The sequence below is a fragment of the Cheilinus undulatus genome, linkage group 7, assembly GCF_018320785.1.
Source record: "Cheilinus undulatus linkage group 7, ASM1832078v1, whole genome shotgun sequence".
In the NCBI taxonomy this organism is placed as follows: domain Eukaryota; kingdom Metazoa; phylum Chordata; class Actinopteri; order Labriformes; family Labridae; genus Cheilinus; species Cheilinus undulatus.
The window spans coordinates 25,786,750-25,813,959 of record NC_054871.1 but is presented as its reverse complement, the minus strand read 5'-3'; the positions used below and the strand labels follow the sequence as shown (position 1 = coordinate 25,813,959).

The following is a 27,210-nucleotide window of genomic DNA, read 5'->3' as shown; positions in this document are numbered from 1 at the left end:
GGGTGTCACAAAATCAAATTTCACAATACTCACTTGAGTAATACAAGTGTGAAAAAATAACTTGAAGGGGCGTCGCTAGAATTATAAAATGTGATGACATACATTCCTGATAAATTATGTAAAATCACAAGACTTGGAAATCACTTAGTTTGATTATAAGAAACTAAGTGATTTCCAAGTCTTATGATATGATAAAATGATACAATATATTATTCATTTTATTATTATTTATTCATTTAAAATATTATTAATCATTCATTTAAAATACTACTATTTTGGTTGGATGTAAAGGTAAAAGTTTGGTGTTTGAATAAAGAAATATTAAACTAGACTTCTAAAGTTATTAAACTTTATTCAAAATCTCAGCTTAGTTGCATCAAAATCATTTTAGTTAAGCTAACTGAAACTAAATAAAAACTAAGCTTTACTACTAACTAAAGCTCAAATCTGAGCTTACATAACTAAACTGAACTGACATGAAATCAGAGACAAAATCTTCTTAGTTTGAGTCGTTGACAGCAGCAGACTGACTGACTTTAACACTCATACCAGCAAGTCAGATTGCCTTATTTTATTGAAGAAGACGTCACACAATGGTAAGAAAAATGAAGCGCCCTTTGGGTCTCGCCCCTGACAGTAACAGGTATCCTTTATTGATGACTAAACTTAAACTAACACTAAAATCAATATCAATTCAACTAAAACGAAGTATTTTTGTAAAAAAAAAAAAAACAAAAAAAAAACCAGACCAGACCAGCAGGAACAAAAGGTAAATCCCAGATACAAATAAAACCAATGAAAAATCCCACCCTGTTGTGCAAAACTTGATAATACAAGTAAGCCAGTCACACAGTATTTATAGAATGAATGCAGCAATTCTACTGTCATGACAACCCTTAAAATGTACGGTAGTTTTACATCTCTTCATGCTCGTAGGCTTCCCCATCAAGAGTCAGTTTTGTTGTGTGTACACGGAGATTTTATGGCTTGGAAGCGAGTTTTGTTGAGCATGTTGTCTAAAGTGCGCATGCGCAAGTATCCGGTGTTGTAGGTCTCTATGGCGACGGCTCTATTAAACCTTTTAGGGCTGTAGAGGGACTGGAAGCAGATTATGTGCACAAGTGTTGCACCTCACACTGTCAGACTCTGTGTGGGCCACTCTAATGTAGTTCTAGCCACAAAGAACCCAGCTGAATGTTTTCTTTTTTGGCTTTTGACTCGACTGGACTACTACGCAGGAACCTCTATGTGGTGAGTTTACTTTGGACTAGTGACTTTGTCATATTTATCATGATTTTTGATTACTGCATGCAAATAAGGCCCTATCTGAGATTCTTTAAAATTATTATTTTGTTACGGACGCGACTTAAGCTTCCAGGGTAACTCAGTAAATTACATTTCTTTCCGGAATTCTGATAGCTAACACAGCGGTATAAACAGCAGGATTATATCAACGCACATCAAATTCTCTCTAAAAGCATACAAAGTCACCTTTTTTTTGTCACAACGGAGCCGAAACTGTTTTAAACACCAGCTAACAGTCAGAAGACAAGAGCAAATGTTGATCAAGAATTAAGAAAAATAGTTTGCTGTTAACGCTGTAGTACTTATTTTATCCAGAAGATGACGACAAATCTGTCACACAAGTTTAGCTGGTTTATTTTAAATCGATGTAAACCTGGACATGTTTACACAAATTATTGCATTATGATAGGCGGAATCTGTGGATGTTAAATTTTTTAGCGTTTTCTTTTCTTGTTTAAAGTTTAAAGAGTTGAGTTATTATAGCCGAATTCTATCAAGGATGTCTAGCAGTGCCACTTCAGGCAGTCCGACCTCTGGTCTTTGACAGCTATCGGCCTCCACCACCCTTAAGTTAAAAACAAGTAAAACAAAATGATTTACTTTATTTACATTCTAATGCAATGCACAACAGAGTGTTGTCTTATCTGTTTATAAATGTGTTTACTGCTGAATATCTCCTCTAATGAGTTTGCCTTAATCTGATAAAAGGATAGATTTAAAACATTCCATGCAGGTCTAATAAACTCATTCAGAGTATGAGAGACAGTTTTATATATAATGGGTTTTCGAAATTACTTATTTTTAAACAATATATCTTTTCTGACATACAAAGATGTCATGTTTTCTTTATATAACATGAACCTGAGTAAAAGAAAACACTCTGGCCCAGAGGTGGCCTACGTGGACTGCAGTTATTGCTACACCCACACACTGATGCAAAAGAAGCGTTATCTGCAGTGCAGATAAATATTTTAGTTTTATTCTGAAGTTAGTACAAGAGAAAATTTGTGAAGAACATCAAAATCATTTACTTTGGGGACCATGGATATCCTAAGTACTCAAAAAGATTGTATCATTTAGAAAGTATGTATAGGGAGTAATTTAGCCTACTGGCAGCCCTGGGTATTGTACCTTATAATCATGATTCCTCTCAAAGCGTCGCCTCTTTGTGACCATTAACATTGGGAACAGATTTCCTAATGACCTGCACGGTAGGAGTTCAGTAATCACAGTCCGATCTTACCTCACTGACATAATTTTCTTTAGGTCAAGCTGCTTGTTTTAAAAGTGTGTGACTTTTACTTTCACTGACCCTCTTCCAGTGAAGATTATGAGTGAGGTGGTTTGCACAAAGACCCAGGAGGAATATGAGGACGACTTCGAGAAGGATCTGGACTGGCTGATCAGCGAGGAGGGCCGGAGTGAAGACCAGGTTCATCAGACCTCCCTCCTTTGAACACACTGATTGCATGTTTTTTCTTTATATGAACTCAGTTTAATTCTTCTTTACTGCGTGAGCTTGAATTTGTAGTGCTGCTCTATTTCTACAGACTGGGTGCTCACCCTACACTGTGAAAGTATGACAGTGTGTAGTGTTGAGTTACCTGGGCAGGCACGTCTCCCTGTTTGTGTTTGAAACCTCCTCTGTGGAAATAGGGTGACACACTTTCACTGTGTCGCTGCTGGATACAATATTGATGAACATACTTACACACGTCTGTTATCACTTCTGCTTTTACCTGCTGAGTATTGATGCTGCTCATTCATTCACACTTGGACTTAATGAATGAATTTCCCCCCACACAGGGACCTGACTATGATGAGATAGAAGCAGAAATTGACAGAGAATTGGAAGAGGATGAGAAACAGCAAGGGATGAAGAGAAAGCAGAAAAAGTGCAAGCAGGAGAAGAAAGGAAACCAAGCAGAGGAGGTAGATGAGGATGAAGAGAGGTGGCCCTCACCTATGGAGCCTTTCGAGTATGACTCAGACAGAGACAGTCCAAACAAGGCATCAGCTGTAGTCCCGCCTCCTCCAGACGATGAGCAGACAGAGGAGGAGAAGAAGTACATCCAAGAGAAGATCCAGCGGGCAAATCAGGAACTGCAAGATCAGGAAGCTCCGGATATGATGCGGCGCAGGCGACTACATTTTAAAGAGATGCTGGTGGACCTGGTGGTGCCTCCTCTGCAGTTTGAGAAAGATGGTGAGGCTGAAGGAGCAAAGAGCAGCAAAGACAAAAGTAAAGATTCTGAGTCAGAGACTGAAGTGTCAGGGAAGCTTTCTGAACTCAAACTTTTCCCAAGGGAGCAAAGTGCAAGATCTGGAGGATCTACAGGAGGGCAGGGGGTGAAGGAGGGCAGAGTCCTTGTAGAAAAGGATGGGAAGTTTGACCTGGTTAGCTTAAAGGAGGTGGAGAGTCAAGGACTTCTTCCTCCCATAGCAAACAGTGACCATGCACGTTCACCAACACAGACTGAAAGCTCAGGTAGATCTCCAAAGTCCTCCTCTTCTCCTGGTGTTATTTCCTCCCCCCTCCAGCACAGCAGGGATCCCCCTCATGCCCCCAGACCTCCAGCTCAGCCCAGGAACCGGCCCAGCTCGGTGTCTCACAGCCAGAGAGGTGGAAGCCAGAGGAACAGCAGCAATAACAAGAGACGGGTGCAGTCTGCCACCGGGACGCCCTGCCAGGCCACTTACACTCTCTCCCCCCAGCAGAAGGAGCTGGTGCAGAGGATCCAGGAGAGGAAGGCAAAACTGGCCAGAGAGGTAGGAAGAAGGTGTCAAAGTTCAGATAAAAAAAAGTTTTAATTGGTGGACTTAATTTGTCGTTTCCTGTATCAGGCTGAGCAGAGGAAGCGTGAGGAGGAAGAGCTGAAGAGGCAGGAGAACGAACTGGCGTTTAAGGCCTGGATGTTGAGGAAGAGAGAGCAGCTTCATGAGGAGAAAAGGATCCACAAAGCCCAGGAGATGGAGAGGATGAGTTCTAAGGTATGACCACAAGGGGGCACTACTTAACAATGCTTCGATGTACTTGGGTGTACTACAGTAATGTAAGCTTTATTCTCATGGATTCAGACAGAATTAATGTTCTTAGATGTTTTTATGAGACAACAGTGCTTCTTTAGTGACCTGAGAGTTGTTATCCTGTCATACTAAATGTCTCTGTTTATTTTGAATTTTTCTTGTCCAATGACACGTGCAACACTGCATTAACAGGTCTCTTATAACCTACAGAAGCCAAGCTTATTGCAATTGCTCATGCTAATTTTTATGTGAAGTCTGATCTAATGGACCGCAGAAAGTTACAGCAGTGCTTGAAGACTGTTGATATTAAATTTACATTGGCCTATTTGTTTATTTCACCAATGTGTGCTGATTGTTCTGATGACTGCGTATACGTAGGTATGAGCTTAAAGTTTAACTGTTCAGGATAATATTACCTGTTTTTTGCGGTCAAATCAAAAAGTGATCTCTAAAATAATGCATCTCTACCGCTTATATTGGAAATTTACATTAGGCTACCTCTGCACTTGTGTTTCTGTATTCATTTTGTCATCATTTCCACTTTGTGTCCTGATGTGTTTATGCATCCATAATGCAGAGAGAGTCCTATGACCCTGAGGAGTCATTCCGGTCGTGGCTTCAGAGGAAACAGGAGCAGCAGCAGAAAGAGAAACAGCTGCAGGAGATGAAGAAGCTTGAGGAGGACAGTGGTTACCTCTTACGTAGCCGTGAGGAGTGTGAACGTGCCTTTAAAGTGTAAGTTTACTGTTTCTAAGAAACTAAGTAATTACAGTGCCTATAAAAAGCCTGTAACCCCCCCCCCGGAGGTTTTACCCTTTTATTGTTTGTATAAATCTTTGAAATTAAAGAGATTTGATTTTTGTGATTATTTTGTCAAAAAGACATATTAAACTGACACATGATTGATTTAAAAAAAAAACAATAAAAGGTCAAACATCCAAGGTGATGAATACTTTTTATAGGAAATTTTTCAACCAACAGTAAAAAAATATTTTTCATGATCATATCTAACCACACATATTATATTTGTAATGATTGATTTAAAACATCTACAATTAGTTCTTAATTTTCTCCATCTTTAGGTGGTTGAAGAGGAAGCGGGTGGAGAAGCGAGCGGAACAGCAGGCAGCTCGAGAACGCTCTCGCAGGTTGGTTCTCGAGGAACGCCGTGCACGGCGCATGAGAGACCTGATGTGTACTGTCAATGAAAGCAAACCATTCAGATTTACTGAACAGCTGGCTTATCGCTACTGAATCAAGGACACCAAAGGCAGTCACTCAGCCAGTATGACCCTCATTTATAAAAAAGGATTTTCTACAGCTAATGCTCAGCTATTGCTGAGGGTTTGGTTTGTTTATTTTATATTCCTATTATGTGTTCGAAAAGCATTTACCACAGTGACCTCTACCAAGTGTTACCATACCTGGGTAAATAGTACATCAGAATTATTTTAAATCTTTTAAAATGTGTTGTAGTTTTTAAATTTTGTGTAGTGATGCACCTTACTTCAAATGGAGCTCTAAACCTGCTGTACTTTGCAGCTTTAACGCTAGAGCTGAACCATTTGTGACGGTTTGCCTTTTTATCCCAGTGTTACATAATTATACAAGATTACATTCACTCAGTTTTGTAACAGGCACTTTGAAGGAGTGGAACTGTGAAAGATTTACATAATGAGCTAAAGTACTATTAGAAATGTACCTGAACAAGAAACAAACTAAAGACAACATTTTGATCAGCTTCTTCATGTAAATGTAATTCTTACTTGATTAAGTAAGAACAAATGACTTGTAATTTAATATTGACCAATATGTCATGAATAAATAAAGCAGAACCAGACACGTAAATACAAGTGTTGAATATCAAATATTTAATTTATAGGCATGTACACATACACTTTTTGTGCTACAGCATTTCAGAATCAAACCTCAGTGAAACAAAAGTGGCCAACCTTTTCAAAACAACAGGACTATGTTTCTGGTTAGCAGTTTGATCTATGTAGGAAAAAATGCTACCCTTATATGTTCCCCTCCATTGGATTTACAGTGCACGACTTGGCCTATCACCATTATCATCAACACAAATATAAAGACATATAAGGCTGAACAAATACATAGATTTATATTCCTTTAAACAGGAACAATAGATATCTTTTATGAATAAAAGCTCATCTTATAAAATGCAGACAGTTACAGCAGCAGCTGTCAATTAATAGAAGACATAAATAAAACAAAAAACACATATGCCTCGTGTCAGTGAACATTTAAACCAGTCTTGTGCTCCTTGTGCCCAGAAAAAGTTACAAACAACAACAAAACAAACAACAAAACTAAGAGGGTAAAGTGGACAAAGTGAGTTACTGAAGCAATTTTCAGTTTCAGATCACACACATACACACACACCCCCACACACACACATACACACACACACACGGAAAGAGAGTGCAGGATCATTAAATATTCAGCATATTAGAACAGATCTCTTTCCTAATGTTTTATCAGATACACAAGTTAGAAGAACAGTGCACTGCCTACAGTCAGAGGAAGTATTACTGGCACTTAAATATAAAAACAGTATTGAATTATGTTGTTTTATGAGTACTAGAAAATGTAAAAGTACCATTTCAGATTAAATCATTTAAATACTGGCTACTAAAAGGAGACACATTATATCTGTATATTTTGAATATAACCCATTGAACATTTTGTCAAAAAAGTAAAAAAAAAAAGGTCTTTATCCACCGTTCTTCTCTATGGCGTTTTCACAGTTCAGAGAGATTACAGATACGAGTAGTTTTACACTAAATCAGTCTCTGCTGCTGATTCACCTAATATTGCTAATTTGAGTGATAAGGGTTTCTTTCACCAGTAGAAACTGTCACTGGAAGGAAAAGCAAGGAAACAAACTCAAGTCCTGAACATGAAACAAAACATTATTACTGACAACACAAAACAACATTAAAAATCTTGCACCTCAAACAGTACAAAAATAGAAATGTTCTGATCCAAAGCTCATTTCAATAAATAGTTAAAATATATATTTGATGGAAGGCATTTGGGTAGGATGTTTTTTTTTCTCTCTTTTTTTTGCTGTTTGTTCAAAGTTCATCTTTAGGGTTGATGTTGAGGCCTTGACCCCACACTGCCTGAACGTCCAATGCCTGGATCACCTCGTCCGCCTGCAGCCTCTCCTACAGGAAAGGAGGAAAGCAAAAACAAAATTAGGAAAGCTCAAAGGGCTGTTAAGACTGAGAAATAAAGATGCCTATTGATATCTTTTAAAGGGAAGTCGATAAAGGTTACAGCAATAAATTACACTCAAGCCAGGCAAAACATGGGGATTCAAAAAACAATGTGTCATTTTACACAAAAGAAAATGAAAAGTCAAGATCCTGTGTTAGGAACGTATGAGAGGATATAGACCAAAGTACATGACTATGCACTGCACTGCTTACATGACAACTATATTGTCTTATTTTTTACTGAGTCATTGATTTACCAGTTCTCTGTAGAGTGGGTCCAGTGTGAACCACAGGGCAACAGCACACCGCTGCCCACTCGTGACGGCCTTCACTCCGTGTGGATTCTCTCCTCCTGAGGAGAAACCCACCATCCTGCCACATTTAGGCTTCACTGATGCCTGCAGAGGAGAAAAGAGACACAGCAAGACCAGAGATGAGATTAAAATGATCGTTATCAGTTCATAATAAAAAGAACGAAACATCACTGCTTCAGTGTAAGCCCAGGTGAGCATCAACAACCTGTAGTGTTTATTTTTTGTTATTTGGACCTATTTCTAGTCACGTACAGAACTTGTTGCAACAAAGAATTTGAAAAGATTATCCTGAAAAATGCCCTCCTTCTAAGTATTTCCTTAAACTGTCATGTAAACTCATCTGTTGGAGACTGTGGTTATTTCAGTCAAAAGTTGAGTCAGAAAGGATCTGAGACCTGCTAAATAATGGTACATTTCCACCAAGCGGTCTGGTTTGGTTTACTGCAATTTGGTATGGTGAACCCAGGTCTTATTTGTGTTTCTACATCAAACTGTATCCTTAATGGATAAAGGGGGGTGTATGCCTGTAAACTGGGGGCCCATGGAGGTCAGCAAAATCATGGCCCATTGTAAAAGGAAGCTGCGATAACCACATTTTATTTTTTAACATTAATAATAACCACTCTTATTAAAGCAAAAAAAAAAAATCTTTATGTTATTGTATATGACCTTTTTCAAAATGCTTTAGGTGTTAGGACTCATCTAGGACTGGTATGAGGACTCGACTAGAGTTAGTTATGCTGGGTACCCCTACAGATTTCCACTGAGAAAAGTTGCCAAAAAGCAGGACAGTATGGCATCCTATTTTTTTAAAACTCTGAGTTGTGGAAATGGAAATAACTACATACTATATCAAGCTGAACTGAAACAGACCATGGGGGAAACACACTTTAATACATTAATGACTGCCATACCACATTCTGTTGCTGCTGGTCATGACTGGAGCATAACCAGGATTTTTTTTTTCCCTTTGTCCTTTTCCCTTTTCCCATCTTACCGTGACTGTTTTGGCATCCATTTCTGTGAAGATGAATTCCCCTCCTTCAAAATCTCCATTGAGATATAACAATGCACTGTAAATAAAACAGTGGGCAGTGAGATGAGCAGAGATGCTACATGAACTGAAATAAGATTGAGAGTATTTCTAGTAGCACTGACACTGGTAGCTTTGTACCTGTAGTCTCTGTAGGTGTAAGCTGGAGGTTCTTTCCAGCATTCGTTGGCCTCAGGGTCAAGCAGACAGTTGTCAGCGTGGATTGGATGGCTCAGGTCATTCCTGTGGTCCTGCTGGCCTGTGACAGACAAACAACACACAGATGTGAAATACATACAAATGCAGCCTTTAAATATCATTACAAACTAAGTCTTTTGATTTTTTTATAATTAATAATGACTACCTTGGGTATGGTGCTTTTGTTCTCCATATACTGAGGTAATTTCAGCAATCCACTTAAAATGCATTTTTAAATTACTTTATATTATTTATAATTTCATTCATCGATTTCACTGTTGTCTGTTTAGAGACAACCCAGTACAAAAAGCTACACTGTAACAAACACAGCAATGAAAATGCTTTTCTCTGAATAATCAAATGAAGTGATAATGTTATAATCAGCAACAATAGTTGGTTACGCTCCAAAAATAAACCTTACATCTCTGTGATGCAGCTAAACAGTCATACACCTTCACTTGTTTAAATGTGGTGTTTGCTAAACACTAAAGCCACAGGAACTGAAGCTGATTTTATGCCTAAGCCTGTTTTAAGTTGCCCTCATTAAGAGTATAAGCAGTATTAAATGTCAGCGTGCGTGTTTCTGTGTCAGGTCAGGTACATGTCTGTGTGTGAGTGACCTGTGATGGCTGTCCGACACACCAGGTGTGTATAGGAGAAGTGCAGGGTGGAGTTTAGGAGGAAGTATGACTCTATAATCCGTCTCGCTCGCTCACTGGTATCATAGAACAGACGGGCACTCCTCATTGGCACTCTGCCCTCATAGCCATACTTCAGGAAGGAGAAAAAAAAGACTTTTATGGTGTGTACTTTTTCACTGTAAAAAAACAAAACACATTAGAAACTGTTGCAATCTTCAACTAGTAGTCTGTGTACCTGCAGGGTTTTGAGTACAGTAGCTCCCTCAAACTTCTCATTGGGAGTATGTGGAGACATTCTCCCTCTGTAACCATCTCCTGCCATGGTAACGGCCTGAAAGATCAGAACAGACGGCAGATCTAAACCACGAATATGAAGGGCAAGCAGTCGTTTATCATCAGGCAAGATCTGAAGAGGATTAACAAACCTTTGAGCCAAGAGTAAACCTGCATAAGATTTATTATCGTCTATGACAGCTCCAGTGAAAATCCTTATTTTATTAATGTTGTGCAATGTTCTCACATGTGCCAAGTGTCTGAGGTCTGAACACTCCTCCTCTGAGATGACATGATCCAGCAGCACCCGCTGGGTCCCGTTCAAGGCTGCTGAGTTCTGCACCAGCTGCACGTTGTCGTACACCAAGGGGCCTCCTACACAGATCACAGAACAGTACTATTTCAAATATGCAATCTCAAGGTTTGGATATAAAACAGTAACAATTTTCTCCCTTATCCAGCTTTATCTGTTCCTGGAGTGAAACTTCACCTTCTTTGAACTGCTGAGGAGCAGCAATAGTGACGTTTTTCTTCTCTGATATGGGGACGTACTCCATCCAGCCGTCTGTACCAGAAGGAATCCTGAAAAACAGAGACACATTCTGTCATAAAGAGCGAAAAGGTGCGAGTTCAAATCTGCAAAAAATACATTTTTTGGGCTCTTTGAGGCAAGAGAAACACCACCTTTGAATTATCATAAAGCCAATGTAACGAAACAAACTTGTTGGTAAACAGTGGACCATAGGAGCATTTCTTACACAGATGGGCCTTTTTTAGTTGTACATGCTTTGTCATTTGATTCATTTTTATGATAAAATTGAGACTTCAGCAGATTTAAATACTTCATATGTACAATTCTCTTACCTGTTTGAGTCATCTCTTCCCCCTGAACTGCTCCAGTAATTCTGCAAAAAAAATAAGACATACTACCATCTGCACAGAAATGTGAAATAAGTCATGCACAAGTATGGCCAGCAGGGGCCACTGTAGTCTGAGAAGGTGGCACTATGTGGGGGCCATGCCAGACACCTGTTACCCTGCTTGGAGCCAGTGGCGGCAGGGGTGCATTAATGATTCACACACCCTGCAGATGATCGAAGACATATGGACTGGTTTATGGATAACTGCCCATTACAGTACACAATCTTTATTTCTGGAGAAAACACAGAATTAAAGGCCTCCGGTCTATACATAAAAACTCACAATCTGCTTTGAGTTTACAGTTCCACATGAAAAACCATCTAGCTTTGGGAAGATGTTGTTTTCTATTAACTCACCCCTTCAGTAAATTCCACGCCCATGGTTTTACTGCCAATCAGGAGGAGCTCCAGTTCCTGTTTGTGTCTCCTCAGGTACCACGCAACCTCCTACAAACACAAACATACAAAGGGTTTATAGTAAACCATTTACTTATTATTACACCTGGAGGTGGGTGAATGCTTTAGAGATCTTCAAGAGGAATGACTGTTTAAAAGGTAGAAAAACACATTCGGTCTTGAACAATGCAACAAAGCAATGCCACACGCTGATTTAGCTGATTGATTTCTTTTTAAAACTTTCTCCATGTCCTTGTTTTGAGTGAGAACTTGGTGTTACTGTTGTATGGTAACATTATTTTTTATCTTTAATGCACCAAAGCCCGTCATGATAACCCCTTTAAACTCTAAATGTGGCACTGTGCTCCTTTCTTGACCCCCTCATGGCCAAAACAAAGAGAACCAGAGTTCCCTCTGCTCTTTCTGCCTCAGTGCCAGGATAAATGGAGTGTGATGGCCTCTTTTCTCTGTGTTCTCTCTGAGGGACAGTTTTAGTATGGTTTCCTGTCTACAGTAAAACATGAATGGAAAAAAGGCCTAAGGTTAAAATATTACAGTAACAAAGGGCTTGACGTCTCTGGCATACACGTTTTTGTTCACATGTGGTAACTGCAGCTTGCCCCCCCCACTGCCCACAAGTGAAAGGATGGGCCAGCACAATGATTGAAACAGCTCCATATGAATTTATCCTGTGTAGATTAACCTCCTGAGATCCTGCATGAAGATAGTGATTTTGTTGGGATGCTATAATTTTCAGGAATTTTCTTGAAAAGTTTGGGGGATCTGTTATTGGTGTTTTTGTTGTTGTTGGGGACAAGGCAGAGTGCTCTGACATTTAGATGTTTTTTGGTACGTTCATGGGAATTTTATTTTCAAAGTTTGGTAGATTTTTTTTTGTGGAATTTGTTTGAATGTTTGGGTAAAATTGTTTGATAAATTTCTGTATATTTGAAGGTGATTTTGGGGTAAAATATTTGCTAATTTTGGGGAATTTGCGTTGAAAATTTGGGGAAATTGGCTTGAAATTTCTCATGGATTTTCATGGATTGTTTTAGGAAATTTGTTTTAATTTTGGGGGGATTTTTTTTAAATTTCCATAATTTTCAAAGAAATTTGGGGGGATTTTATTTGTATAATTGTGGAAATTTGATTAGACATTTTGGGTTGAATTTGCTTCGAAATTTTGGGGAATTAACCTGAACTTTTTGATTTTTTAGGATATTTCTTTGAATTTAGGAGGAATTTCTTTGGAAATTTTAAGCAATTTTCAATGGAGTTCCAGGGAAATATTTTAGAAAATGTTTGGGAATCGAATTTGAAATTGTGGTTGAAATTTGCTCTAAAATTTGGGGAATTTAGCTTGAAAATTTTCAGGTATTTTCATAGAATTTGAGGGAATTTCTTTTAGTAGGGAATTTCTCAGTAAATTTTCCATAATATTCGGGGGATTTTATTTGTAAATTTTGCAGGCATTTGATCAGAAATTTCGGGTGGAATTTGCTTAGACTTTTTTAGGAATTTGCCTGAATTTTTTCAGGAATTTTCATGGAATTTTGGTGAAAATTTTATATAGATCTTAGTGATTTCTGAAATTCAACAGACATTTTGGTAGTTTTTTGAAGATGCTTGTCATTTTAGGGAGATTTTCTATGGTTTGAGAATCTCTGATCATTTCAAAGGGAATTCTCCAAAACCTCCAGAACTTTTAGTAAAAATTTAGTTCATACCTGGCCTTACTGACTGAAAGCCCCCCGACCAACTGACCAAAACCCACTCAAAATGTAGTTAAAAAAGATCTTAAAATAATGTTCTGTGTTATACAGTAAGATAAGCCTGTTGTTCTCATATACAGACATCAGGGCTATGTTTTAAACGTATCAGATTCCACTTATCCTAAATAAGTGGCTGAAACAAAAAATGAAATGAAAACAAAAGCTCAGGTCTCAGGAGGTGAAGCTAAAGTCAGGTGGAAGGGAGGGTCTCCTGCATGGGACAGGTTCTGTGATTACATGGTGGCTGATAGATCAGATTAAATTTCAGTCTACTTTCTGAAAGGATTCTGTAACATCACTTACTGATGTGTGATGTGATTTGTCTTATATTTTTCTGATAGCTTTATTATCTTTTCTCTTTATCTGCTCTTTTATTCATTTATTTATTATTATTTGTCATTATCATTTGTTTATGGAACTTGCTCCAACTTGGTAATGACAAAGCTGTTTGCTAGCACAATAGACGAGACAGAAGAGATGAGCGAGGAAATGTGATCGATAAAGACTTTGTGGTGAAAAAGAAAAGCAGCTTTGCCTTTAGGATTCAGGAGGGACAAAGTGATACAGAGGTGCTGTGTTAAACTCACCAAGCATGCACACCTGATACCTGAGCAGTGATATCGTCACTGGAATATTGAACAATATCCCCCCAGATTGTATATTTTCCAAATGAGGCCAAATGAAGATAGTTGATGGGGGCTTGCAGTCAGACTGAGGCAATGATGATAATGAGTATGCTGAAACTTGAGAATGGAGCAGTGTTTTTCTTGTGGTGGTTAAAGAGAGAGAAGCCCTCGTTTTCGGCACCCTTAATACAAACAACCACCAAATTGTTCCAGAGAATTCTGTGGGCACCCTGACATGACTTTTCCTCCTCCTTCACGGTTCCTGAAAGGCCAGATTCTTTGGCAGGGAGGCAGTCGGGGCTAGCACTGAGATCTGACTCTCTGTAAATGAGCTCCCTGAGGCGGGGGAGGACACTGAGAGTAGAGGGGCGATCGGACGGCCAACGACTGCACTGTAAACTGCCGGGACTGGGAGAAATGGAGGGCTTGAAAAATGTAAGCTATGAATAGAAAAACATAAGCGTGAGTGGCAACACATCGGCCTCAGCCTCCCTTTGTCTCACATACACAAACACAGATGAACACACACATTTACACACAACTACTGGGAATCTCACTGCTCTAATGAGTACCAGGCTTTCTAGGAAAAAGAGGTTGTGTAGTCGGACTTACACAAGGCACTGCTTAACTTTTCAAAGCAGCTGATCAGAGTTGAAGAAGGACAAAGTGCCTCACAAAAGGCTGGAATTAAATTTGATTTTCTCAAGTGTTTTAATTACTCTGGATGTTGTGAATACCAGGCAGTGAGCAGAACCAGCGGCAAAAATAAGTTGCTGTAAACACATTGGAAGAAAAATTTAGTTTAATTCTTCCAGCTGGACTGAGAACATATACAAGTGAAAAGCAAATTTTAAGGAGCAATTGCTGCCAAGCTGTGAGTAGCAAGTTCATCCAAGAAACACAACTAGCGGCCGGCTGCCTCCTGTCTCCTTTTTTTTTCTGTCAAAACAGCACTTTTCCTCTGTAGCCTCTTTCCCTGCACACTGCTCTCCTTCCTCACCTCTGCTTAAGTAGTTCCCCACACTCCTGCTCGTTTTATTCTAATGCTTTTTCCACACAATTTCCTGCTCAAATGACTTGTTTTGGCCTCATAACATTACAGTGGTTTCCCTTAAGAACTTGAAAAGCTTTTTTACATAAAGCATATTTGTTTATAAATGTTTCTCCAGATTCTTCTATCCATCCCAACATCTTAATTCAATAAATCTGTACTTCGTAATATTAAAGTATTGACAGCCACTTTCATTTAATGGAAAATGTCCTGTCCTGGGATCACTTACAGATCAAATCAGAAAGGACACTTTTAATAGCTTTTCTCCCTCATTGTTTGAGGTTTACTGTCCAGTAAAAAACACCTTTTAGCAGGACTGCCCATAAGGGGCAAAGAGGGGTCGGATTTCTGGGACCCAGTTCCAAAAGGGGGCCATGCAGAAATTACCCATTTGAACTAAAATGCTCACTGAAACTTAAAAAAATATTCAGCCATTCAGTCATTGTTGGTGCCCCACCACAAACATCTTATTATTGAATCATTTACCACCCTAATAGAAGGTTAGTAAAAATGAAAAATAATTACGGCCTTCCTTGTATCTTTTTTTTCTCAGCCTCTAAACGTCAAACCCTCCCCATGCAGAAATAACCGAGGGTAGATGCTGACCTCTCTTGGCTTGCCGTCGTGACCCAGCATCTCTCTGTAGTATTCCACATTTTCTGTGACAAACTCCTCTTCCTCATGGAATAACAGGTAGGTCAGAGCACACTGTAAAGACTCCTCTAGACGGTCCACTGCAAAGAAAACATAGAAATTATTTAATGTCATTCTTATCGACATCGTACATGGAATTTAGTCAAGATATGAACAATTACAGCTGAGGTACAACAGCTTGACATATTTCAGTGAGTCATCATGTGCAAATTGAAGTTCACTGTGCTGTCACATCTACAGCCTCAGAAGAAAACTCACAGATTTTGGTACAGATCAGGACCCCAGAATCAAATAGGGAGAAGTCAGAGATGGGGCCATTGTACTTCACAGCACCCTCTGTACTAGAATAAAGGGCAGGCATCAGCTGGACAAGCGAAAGTGGGTTCTGTGGAGTTTTCCAGAGGTCATCCCTACTCACTGAGTTGACCGCCTTCCTGATGTCATCATAGGATTCATGAAATCATCTTCCTGTCCAATTGGCAAGATACTAAAATACTCACCATCGCCAATTGAGTCATCCTTTAATGAAACATGTCAGTGTTTTGGAGAAATATGGGGATTTTCTTTAAAAATCTAAGCTCTATGGGTTCAGCACGGTAAGGGGAATACAGAAATGGCCCATATGTGTCACTTCCTGTTGCCAGTAAAGGGCACTTTGATGGGTTATTTGCATCTAGGCATGTTCATCTAGTCTGATACTGTTTTACTGTAGAAAAATGTATACAAAAGTTAGATGTTACAATGTCATTTAGCAGAAGCTTTTACCCAAAGCGACTTACATCTGGGACAGGTGTTTCCTGGCGTTAAGCACTTTACCCAAGAGGGGATTCGAACCCCCAATCTTCCAAACCACATTCAACAATCTAGAGCACAGTTAGAGCACATTGAGATGAAGCTGGTGGACTTCCTGGGCACAAGTCCAAAGGCTTTTTTGTAGATGTTGTCATGATGCAAATGCATGGCCAAAACCAGAGATCTAACTTGAAAGCAAAGCAGGGGCTGAATTTTTATGTTTTATAGGGGGAAAAATGCTGCTGACCTGCTGCTACAGGGGGCGCTGTGATATAAAGGCGAATCAGAAGCATGAATATTTTCTGATTGAATGCGAGATCATCCCTGTAATGTCTGACAATGATTGACAAAAGCACTGAAAAGTTAAACGAAATCATCACTGCAAAAAAGTGACACAAATGTTGTCCAACTTTGGCTGCTGGTCACAGCCCTGCCCTACGGCAAAAACTCACAGGGACCACAACGTTAGATCCTTTACCTGTCGAGAAAATCTGCAGTCAATCCAATGAAAGCCCTCGGACAAGTGTGTTAAAAATGTGTGAAAATTGTGACTCTATGAAGAAAACCAAAATTTGACCTGTTGGTAGTGTGTTCCTGTACATTTTGGAGGACGGTCCCAAAAGACTTTTTTTTTGGTCTTGTCATGAAAATAATTTATGATCTATCAATTTTCATGCACATGACTCTTACCCAGTCCTCTGACTGATTTCTGGGTGGAAAATTAGAGAACCACCAAAATACCGATATTCACCCAGGGGCTGAATTTTGTGCAAACTTTGGTGAGTTTTAGAGCATGTTAAGGCCCCCAAATCAACAATTCTTTGGGTGGAATAATAATAATTCCTTCAATTTTAATCTGTTCCTTGCTCTGAAGTTGGTGCTCAGGCCCTAAATAAGGGTATCGATATCAGCAAAATTAATTTGTAAACATCAGCATTTCAGATATCCAATATCGTGCATCCAATGAGTGGCATAGATTGAAAACCTTTTGGGTAAAGCTGTGAAGTATACCTTCAAGTAGCTGTGGTCACACACATATAAACACAGACTAGCACACACACATAGATCTGCCCAGGTGCAGATTATCTACTTTCAGTATCTCCTGTTTTCTACTGAGCAACAGTTTAGATGGCCAATGTGTAATGTGGAGATGAATCACAGACAGCAGGCTCAAATATGCAAACACACTTTTACATTTTATAAATCCATTAAAACACACGTACATAAACACTTGTGTCAGCATAAACACACCTGCTGCACTACAAGTGCACTCATAAACACGTTCTTCACTTGCTGAGGGTTAACCAAAGACTTCCTGTCTTGGCGGAGGTTGAGGCAGTGGCTCTGCTGCTGTCAGTGTTGTACTCTCAGGTCAACATCAGTCTATAGAGCTGAGCTCAGTCACACAGAAAGATGTCTCAGGGGATTTATTTAGGAAACTAAAGCACAATGAGAGGCTGCTGAGTGACGGCAGACGTCCACAGCTGCAGTGTGGTGTGTGAAGGTAAAACACAGACAATCTCTGTGATGATTCTCACTCTCATTGGTTATGGTAGGCATTCTGTTGAAGACCTGGAATCTCAAATGTTTCAAATTTAAGATCCCAGATTAAGGAGACTTAGCTTTGATCAGTAGCAGTAAAATAATCATAGTGACACCATACTGTCACCAGTTCAACTTGGAAAAATAATCAGTTTTAGCAAAACTCAGATCTTGTCCTGCTATTCATATTGATGAGTTGGGGGATAATTGGCTTAAAAACAGGAATATAACCTTCTACTGCCTAACCAGCCTTAATAATGTAATGTATTATTGTATTGTATTGCATATTGTAACGCACCTTTGGGTATCTTATTTATGTTCTCTTTTATCTGCTGCTAATTATAATCTGCCTGACCCTGGGTGGGTTTGTTGTTACTAAAAGGGTCACATGAGGGTCTATGTGTCAATGAGCATCTCTGTCATGTACTGACTTTTATTTATCATTGTCTCTGTTTGCTGTTTGTGAATGTATTTATGGTCTGGGTAGACTTCAAAAACTGAATTGCCCTTTGGGATGAATAAAGTTGTCTAAATCTAAATTTAATACAGTCCAAGAATCTAATCCCTACACAAAATTATAAATCAATCATGTAAGAAGATGAGAATTGCCAATAACAAACTAGAAGAAGAGATTGAATGCAAATAAAGTGTGGCTATTGCTGAAAAATCTCAGCTACATAAAGTATCATAGAAAAAATACAAACAAACTGCTCCTTCAATAGGCAGTGAAACACTATTATCTATGAGAATGTATGACTCAGTGAGACACACAAAAAGAAAAAAGCTGTGAAAAATTTGAATTACACAGAAAGAAAGAGCCACATACACACCCACTGGCGGCTGTTGTGAATCAAAGTGTTCACTCTGAGCGTTTCCAGAGACCAAAATGAGCCTTTTTGTTGTATTAGAGCCACATGTATATGGGTCATTAAGTGTAATCTGCTGATCTAACAATCACTCGGCACACTGTCTCTGCTGTTACACTTTGTTTTCATGCTGAAACATTTGTCTAGAAGAGTCTCCCATGAATTCATCAACACCAGAAACTTGGAGGACATTCATTCATCTTTCACTCAGTCACTAACACAAATATACTCATGGACTCAAACACACCTAAGAGCAGGAGACTGGTTACACCCATATAATTGTTGCACAAGCTCAACAATGACATTAATACAGGGTGCGGTCATCGTACTGATCATTGACTGGACCTGTTTGCTTCTCTTTGTGGTCACAGTGAGTTCTTGTGCGTAGGTGTGTCGATGTTTGACCTTTGGGTGTGCCTGTCTTCTTATTTAACGATCACACCAAGCATGCTTAGACAAAACTGGTCATCATTGTGTTTAAATGTGCATAAATGTCTGTTTGTGAACATGAAATAAGATTCTGACTCACTCACCCTGGTAATAGGCGAACTGCAGGTAGTCATAGTGCAGAGGCAGGTAGTTCTCCATGGGTGAGAGGCGACCCGGCCGGGTGGCGAGATCTCGAACACACTCGTGTTCACAGTGCAAAACCTGAGTGAAGTGATCTGCAAGGAAATATATTCTGGTGAGTTATGGATAAACATATCTTTGAAGTAGGAGACCAAATTGGAATTGTATACACACCTCATCCACTTACCACTCTTACAGCACCTTAACACTGACACTTAACTGTGTGTTTTATATTCTGGGTGTGATGTGGATAATTTATTTGCATTTCTGTTACAGACTGTACTTCATTTACAATATTGTAAAGAAGTTGTGATCTTAACCTTGTTGTTTACTATCATAGAATGACAATAAATACTTTCAGTTCAAGAAGATGCTGAATGCTGGTTTGGGCCTGGATGTCAGGTTGAAATAATCAGTATCAGGCATATGAGGAAAGCACGTGGACCCTGACATAAAAACTAATTTACATAGTATCAAGTAGGGCTGAACGATCTTGGAAAATAATCTAATTGTCTAATTTCCCCCCATTATTGCAATTGCGATTTGTTGTGCGATTATTCCTTAACTTTGATTTATTCATAAACAAGGGCTGAACAACTCTTTAAAAGTGTCTAATTATGATGATTTTGACTTGTATTTCAAATTAGATATGAATTATTGCATTGAAGCATTTTTGTCATTCTTATATTTAACAAGAAAAAGGTACAAAAATGAAGAAAGTAGGATTTTTTGTAGACTATTCTAAAAAATTTCCCTTGAATGATTGCATGATACGTCATGCATGGATGAAATTATGTTTTATTCCTATGATCAACAAGAAAACTTTGAAACTTAAAGATTGTTTTATTTATTTATGAAAATGAAAAGCTCTTGAACTATCTACTGTATATTACAGCAATTTTAGAGACAATGAGCTAGCTGCTATGGACAATGAGTCTTATTTGAAAGTTTATATGTATATTGTACATTTTTTTAATGCATTTTATTATTGTAAATATTCATTGTCTTTCCTTTTCTCATGTGTTCTAAGCTCCTAAGTCCCTGCATGTACTAATGAAGACATTACATTTTGGATTTCCTGTGTAAGTGTAATCATTTCTGCTACGCTTGAAATACTGGGAGAATTTGCTAAGAAATTTTTATGGAAAGGGGATTTTTTGGTACATTGAGGGGAATTTAAGTGAAAATGTTCAAATGTTTTTCATTAAAATTTTGGAGATATTTTTTGGTGAGATTCATTACTCACTATTTCTTTCTTGAAACAAAAATCATGCATGAATACCGTTTCAAAAAATACAGTGTTTTCAAATAAATCAATTTTTTGTCTGGAGCATTTTGCCAGAGTATTACAGCATGGCTTCTTAATTCTGTTTTAAAAACTAAGGGGTTGCAGCTACCTTTACCAAGTGTTTTATCACAGTTAAAGATTATTTAAAGGCTTTACACTGACCTGTTGATTCAGTTATAAGACCCTGTGGTCCTCTGCAAATGTACTTTTACATTTTGATCTCAGGCTCATAGCTTTAAACTCTGCTGAGATCATCAGTAAATAATCAGCTCAGGGTTAAAGCACAACTCTGATTTACACAGAAAATAATGAGTAACTTGTTTGCCATTGGAGACTGTTAATTGGGAATCAACAGCAGCTGATCTTCAGCTAAAGAGATTAAAACTTTGAGACTAATTGCCTTTGATTACTGACTCAAACTCAAAGGCAAAAATAAAGAGTAAATAGAAGTTCAATAAAGGTTTGATTTGTCTAAAGTGTAATCCATGGAGGATAAGATTATTTTAACGCTGGCCCTGAACAATGAGTTATCTATAAAACAGATGCTGAATTGTGCTCTTTCAGGCCAGCAGAGGGGATATTTGTGCTTTTCTGTTGCCTGCTGACTAATCTGAAAACATATTTATGGAAATAAAACTGGAATCCAACATCATGTTTTTCCCTGGTGAGGTGAAGTGGGTCTTATAATGTTTTCATGTTTTTAACAGTGCAGTGTTTTTGTGTCTCTGTTGTTCGTGCTGAATCCTCATGTTTATTGATCTGTTGTCAGGGTGGAGAGGTCACTATACATGCTATGTAGCATTCCATCAGACAGGATGGCAGCATGCGTGTGTGTGTACAAGAGTTTAAAGTTAATGTACAGTGAGGTCACTGTTGAGCAGCTGCAGCCCTGCTTTCCTCACTCTCAGACAGAGGAGTTTTGGACTGTTTTGGTCTTCATCTTGTCTCAGAGGAGCACAGATGTGAATGCTTTTGGACAGGATCTGAATACTGTAAAGAGACACGGTTTTTTATGTTTAATTCAAAACAAACCCCTGAAAAGCTGCTACACGAGAAACTAATCCTTTAAACCCCCCTCTCTTTCGTTAAATTCTGCTAGTAACATATTTATTTCCTACATCTTAACACTAATAAACATCACAATCACAGCCTCTGCTACAGTGGTGCTTTGTAAAATGATCCCCTGATTGTAAGTAAAACAAAGCCTAGACAAAACTCATTAGCTGTCTCTTCCTTGTTTATGCACCCAGGCTGTACATATTAAAGACAACAGAAATGAAGCTGTGGCTACTACACAAACCCGCCTCCACTTCCACAGAGAAAAGCCAACGCTGACCATCTATGATGCTAGGCTGTAACATTATAATCACGTCATGTTGAACTGGTGACAGTTTTGTGGTAAATAAATCAGTCCTCCCACATCAAACATGCCTTGATCTTTACAGAGACACAGGAATGGGACTCCTGTTCACAAAACAGCATGCTTAAACAAAAGGAAGTAAACACAGACTGGGAGCTTTAGAATATTTAAGGCAGTGCAGTCAAAAGGAAAAGGCTGTTACTTTATACTATTGTAAACAGCATAGCTGATGAAGGGATGTTCTTTTATGTAACTGATTAAAATAGTTTTGATTAATTTTCTTTTAACTTATAAACTTAAAGCTCAGGTGTTTGTGCCAAATTTAGAGCCCCCTGTGGATAAAATGTTATATCTTATGTCCTCAATGATTTTATCCTCCACATATTTAGTGTAGTGGCCCTAATTGCTAAAGAAGGCACAAGCCAGTAGAAGCTGAAGTATTTTGAGGGGGATTTTAACCCTTTATTCGATAGTACAGTAGATAGATTGGGTCATCAGGAAGAGTGGCGAATGACGTGGAAGAGGACACACTGATGTGTTGTGAACACAGGCTAACCACATACAAACCCCCCAGGTGCGACCTAATTGCTACAGGCCACTTGTCTCCATTGATTTTAACCACCAAGCTATCATGAAAAAGTGTGAATTTTACACTATTTGACACAACGCTCCACTTAATGTTAGATTATGAATCAGAAGATAAAACCTAGCACTGCTTAATGTAAAATATCCTGCACTGTCTCTTACTGCTTTATTGTATAGAAAGCTCACTGTGGTAAAATGTCTTACCCCACATGCATATTTGCACTAATTAATCCATTTATTGGAACTTAAATACTGTAACCCACAATTTCCACATAGGACTGTGCTGCGCACCAATTCCGACCAAAAGCAAGCGACTTCGCCCACTGGAAACGTGTCTAGAGCACTGCGCTGCAGTGTGCAGCCCTGATCAGCGGGCAGAGCACACGGGAGAACTGCGACTTCACAGGAATAGTATGTCAAGAGTGAACTATTTTACCTTTTGGGGTTAATTTATCATCCTTTCTGGTGTAAGTCCATGATACTATTGCTGTTGCCATTGGTTCAGAACATTAGGAAGTTAAAATGTTCATGTTTTTTTAAAGGATGTGTAGTTTTATGTAAAATTATTTGGCTAAATGTCCTTAAAAGTTAGCTTTTCCTCATCAATGGCGCCGTTGCAGCTCTTTGACCCACTGACCTCTCAGTGACCCTTTGCTCTCATAGTGATGATTTGCGATCAGGAGTCTGTGCATTGCGTTGTATTTTGAAAGAACCGCATATTCTACACTTGTGACTTCCTGTTTGGAGCTTTCAGATCGACAGGAATTGACGTGGTTTGGCAGCGACCAGTGCTGAAAATAGATCTACCTGCAGCGCGTGCACTCCAGGGATGCACCGCTGCTAGACTGAAGCGCCAAGCAGTGGAACTGCTCTGATAGACTTCCTCACTGGCGGATCGCGGCGCAATCACTGTAGGTGGAAACTGGAGGTAGGAAAGCTCACTGTGGTAAAATGCTTAACCTCAAACACACATTTGTTCGATTTATCTATTCGTTGTAACTCAAACACTGTAAGAAAGCTCACTGCAGAAAATTCCTCACCTCGTACGCATTTTCACTAATTAACGTAACCCATCTTAGATGATCTTATCTACCTCATGTAAACCTGCCAACATACCTGCATATTTTATAATCTGAACATGTCTAGTCAGCATTCTTGCACCCTTGCAACCAAACTATCAGTATACACTGACTTATAAAGCATACCTGACAATAGCTTGTACATATTCAGATCTGAACTTTTTAAGTGCTTTTTTCATTTTTATTTATTTTTGTATCTTATTTTTATTCATGTACTTACAAGTATTGAGATACTTGGCCAGTAAAGCTGAAAAACATTTTTTCGTGAATTCTCTTCAAATAAATCTAACCCTAAAGGGAAAGTCTTGTTTCTGATAAAACGAGTAAATGTTTCGTTCTTTATTTAAAGAATACGTTGAACAACAAAGAGCATGTCAGCAACTTCTTTCAACACAAGTTCACCCTTTATGACATTGTCACTTACCTGATATTAACTCATGCAGGCTGTATTTGTAGCGGAGGTGGTCGTGGCCTTCAAATCTCTGGGGCCACTGACAGAGGGCCCGACATTCCACGTCTGCTTTGAAATACTCCTCTAAAGCCTCCTCAAAGAGAAGTATGGCTCCTTCATAGTCGCCTTTATCATACAGCTTCACTGCTGCCATGAAGGAGCGCTGTGAGGAAGGAAGAAGGCATGATGGGATCAGTATTTATGACCATTAGTGTCTGCAAGCTGCTCATGATTTAACTATGGCTAAAATGATTTATGAAAGGCATTTTCATAAAGGCAAATATCTATTAGTCACTTTTAAAGTTCAGAAAACACAACTTTAAGTAGCTGTCAGCAGCCAGTTTATGATAGATTTAATGAGTCCTGTGGTGCACATCATGTTTCCTGCAGCAGTGATGATCATTTGTTTGCAGTAAACAGAGAAGAGAGACGGGTGCCAGAAGGATTTCCACCTGAATCTTTTTTAATAAATATACCTGAAATAAGATGGAGTATACATTAATTTAAATCCCTCCAAAAGAAAATCATTGTAAGGATGGGGGAGTAAATAAATGTATCTTTGCCACCAGAGAGCAGATGTGGTGAATAAACTAAAGTCAAAAAGACAAATATGTTTTAAAGCTTAGATTTTTGTGTTGCCCAGCAGTTTCTACAGGAACTTGTAAAATCTTGACATGCAAATAAGAACAGAAATGGGAAATTCAGAGGGAGAAAATGGATGAGAGTCGAGTGAAAAGGGATGACAAACAATAAATTAGCCAGAACACAAAGAATTCAAAGGTCTTTGGAATTCAGGGCCTCAATGCAACAGGCACTAAAAGGCCTAGATGAGTTTCCAGTCACTAAACTCTATTGACTATTAACACAAAGGAGCTGTTCTACAGTGAGAAAAAGCTGAATTCTTTCTTTGGGAAAGATTTAAAGTAGAAATGGGAAGCAAGAAATTTAGGCCAGAATGGATTGCTGGGGACTCAAAGTTGACAGTTAGGAAGTATTTCCACCAAACAGCCTGGTTTGGTGCAGCACAGTTTAGTATGCTAAACTCTGATCTCGCTTGCCCTTCCTCAGCAAACTCTGCATTTACTTGGTAGGCATGGGTGTATTTAGCTCCATCCTTAAGAATCAGATAGGCAGCTGGGACCCAAACAGAAGAGTACTGAAAAAAGGAGGACGGTATGGATAATGGTGTGTTTCCCTTTTGAAAGTGGAAATTCAAATAACTGCTTATTGTACCAAAACAAACTGAACAGGACTGCTTGGTGGAAACACATCCTTTGTATTCAAACTGTGCAGGAAGAAGCTTCAGAGGGAATTCTAGACAAAAATGTGATCATGCATCTTTATCCATAGTTGTACATGAAGGTTTTCCTTGCGTACCTGGTGTGGCCGGGCCTCTCTGTCCACAAAGTGTTCCTCCTTCACGCCCTGCAGGTCTTTGTACTGCTCCAAGTTCTGACCCATCTCCACATGTTCAGGGTTTGCCTGGAAATATGTGTGAGCTGCCGCTGCTGCTTTGCTTGGCTGCTTCAACTAAAGAGAAAGGAAGAGACAGAGAGGACACACGCTATTAAGATCATAATACAGTTAATACCATGTATCTGATATACTTTGTTTAAGTCTATCATAATGTCTTAGGTAAGTAAACGTAAAAGCGTTAAGGAAATTCAAAGCTGCCATCTCCATTTTGGCATAGAAAAGCAGAATTTTTTTCTTCAAAATATACAAATATACACTAGACTTCAAATGTAAACTGAAACAAATGCACAGTTGGCATCCAAAGAAAAGCTCATATGTAACTGTGAATCTCTACAAGCTTTAAAGGTTTTTTACAATGAGGAAAAATGGACACAATCTGCAAATCTTCTGCTCACACATGAACAAAAGATGACTGACTGCCAATAGAGAAAGTATCTAAGCCTTTTAAAAATATGGTTCAAGGAAAGAAGATTAGACCTGACTTAAAGAAGTAATATTTCAGAGTTTGTTCGATGAGAACAAAGGAAAGTGAGCAGATTTAGAGGGATGCACTGTTCCCATCCACATCCTGTCATTAAAGAGAGCTGTCATAATACAGCACACATGATGAATGAGGCACCAAAAGCAGCTCAACATAATGGTCATACAGAGTATTTTAATGAAATAATAAGCAAAGACCTATCATTCCCCTCTTTAAAAATTCATCAAATATGTCAGAGTAGAAGCAGAGAAACACTGACAGACAGAGAAGTGAGAGTTCATGTGTTTGTGAAACAGTGCAGACTGTCTCCTGTGTTAAAGACGGAAAGACAGAAAGGATGAAAAACAGCAGCTGTGATGTATCAGTGCTGGCAGCTGTTCACTGATAAATGAAGCAAAACAGAAAAGTACGTTGTACAAACTGGACACTTAGGAGTTTGTTTAAAGAGGTTTCATGAGCCAAAACTGATGCAAGTCATTCATGGAAATACAAAAAAAATAGATTAATATTATTTTGAGTTTTTTCTCCTTTAATTACAACCATAAGGGGGGAAATTAGGAAAACACTGCAGGATATCCAGAAGTGGATGAAGGATGACAGGTCAAGTCGTAATATGATACAGTTTAAAATGATTTATGATGTGATGTGTGGCAAATTGCAGGCATGGGGCTAAAACCTCATATCTCCATTTTTTATGGTTTTATTTCATCTTTTCATAAATCAGTGCTTTTAGTCACCCTTTACATAATGTCAGTTTTCTCACACTAATTTTAACCAAAAAACTGTCAAGAAGATGCTGACTATCACCTCTCTCATGTTAAATTGTTTAAAAAATACAGTGCTTTTTCTGTCCCTATTAAGTGGTGCTTTTGGAGATAGGAGGTTTTGAGCTGGCATATGTGAAATACAATTAAATTCGAAAAAAATAATATGATAAAATAAGTGATGCATAGCCCAAAACAACAATAGCAATATCAATCCTACTGTAGCAATTCTACTATAATGAATTTAATTTAAGACAATTTTCTATGATGTCATGCTATCTGGTTAATTGAGGAATCTCAAATGACCCTTAAGAGGTCAAATGCAGGATTCTGAATTTATAAACTGCTAGCTGGTACAAGTTTCAGAGCTGAACATTCATCTCTTGACTTTTTCACTGCAGTCTGCCATTTTGCTGTTTCTTCTTCTTGTTTCTGTTATCATGCGATCATCTGGGTTATGATACCAAACCATAAAATAGGATGTGACACGATGCGATGCAATAA

General features: G+C 38.7%; 2 protein-coding genes across 2 annotated transcripts in view; one reads left to right on the top strand and one right to left on the bottom strand.

Moving 5' to 3' along the window:
• Positions 1-1,116: 1,116 nt before the first annotated feature.
• On the top strand, positions 1,117-6,167 carry ccdc181 (coiled-coil domain containing 181). The gene is made up of 6 exons (XM_041791079.1): positions 1,117-1,251; positions 2,628-2,737; positions 3,112-4,074; positions 4,150-4,296; positions 4,910-5,067; positions 5,415-6,167. Exons 2-6 carry the CDS (start codon positions 2,636-2,638, stop codon positions 5,584-5,586), a joined length of 1,542 nt encoding a protein of 513 aa, XP_041647013.1. The 5' UTR covers positions 1,117-1,251; positions 2,628-2,635; the 3' UTR covers positions 5,587-6,167.
• Positions 6,168-6,180: 13 nt separating this feature from the next.
• Positions 6,181-27,210, bottom strand: part of p3h2 (prolyl 3-hydroxylase 2) — an 85,858-nt gene continuing 64,828 nt past the window's right edge. The window contains exons 2-15 of the mRNA XM_041791078.1: positions 25,363-25,515; positions 23,959-24,148; positions 19,186-19,317; positions 15,405-15,532; positions 11,311-11,400; positions 10,898-10,938; positions 10,524-10,615; positions 10,281-10,408; positions 9,996-10,091; positions 9,740-9,890; positions 9,063-9,180; positions 8,886-8,961; positions 7,832-7,972; positions 6,181-7,523 (exon numbers count right to left, since the gene is read on the bottom strand). Of these exons, the coding sequence (XP_041647012.1) occupies positions 7,431-7,523; positions 7,832-7,972; positions 8,886-8,961; positions 9,063-9,180; positions 9,740-9,890; positions 9,996-10,091; positions 10,281-10,408; positions 10,524-10,615; positions 10,898-10,938; positions 11,311-11,400; positions 15,405-15,532; positions 19,186-19,317; positions 23,959-24,148; positions 25,363-25,515 (1,629 nt within the window). The 3' untranslated portion in view covers positions 6,181-7,430. The remainder of the gene's footprint in view (positions 7,524-7,831; positions 7,973-8,885; positions 8,962-9,062; positions 9,181-9,739; positions 9,891-9,995; positions 10,092-10,280; positions 10,409-10,523; positions 10,616-10,897; positions 10,939-11,310; positions 11,401-15,404; positions 15,533-19,185; positions 19,318-23,958; positions 24,149-25,362; positions 25,516-27,210) is intronic.

Bases quoted from the DNA above. Each gene is read 5' to 3' on its own strand.
- ccdc181 (XM_041791079.1), top strand. From the start codon at position 2,636: ATGAGTGAGGTGGTTTGCACAAAGACCCAGGAGGAATATGAGGACGAC. The intron at 2,738-3,111 runs GTTCATCAGACC...CCCCCCACACAG, and splicing joins AGGGCCGGAGTGAAGACCAG to GGACCTGACTATGATGAGAT. The intron at 4,297-4,909 runs GTATGACCACAA...TCCATAATGCAG, and splicing joins TGGAGAGGATGAGTTCTAAG to AGAGAGTCCTATGACCCTGA.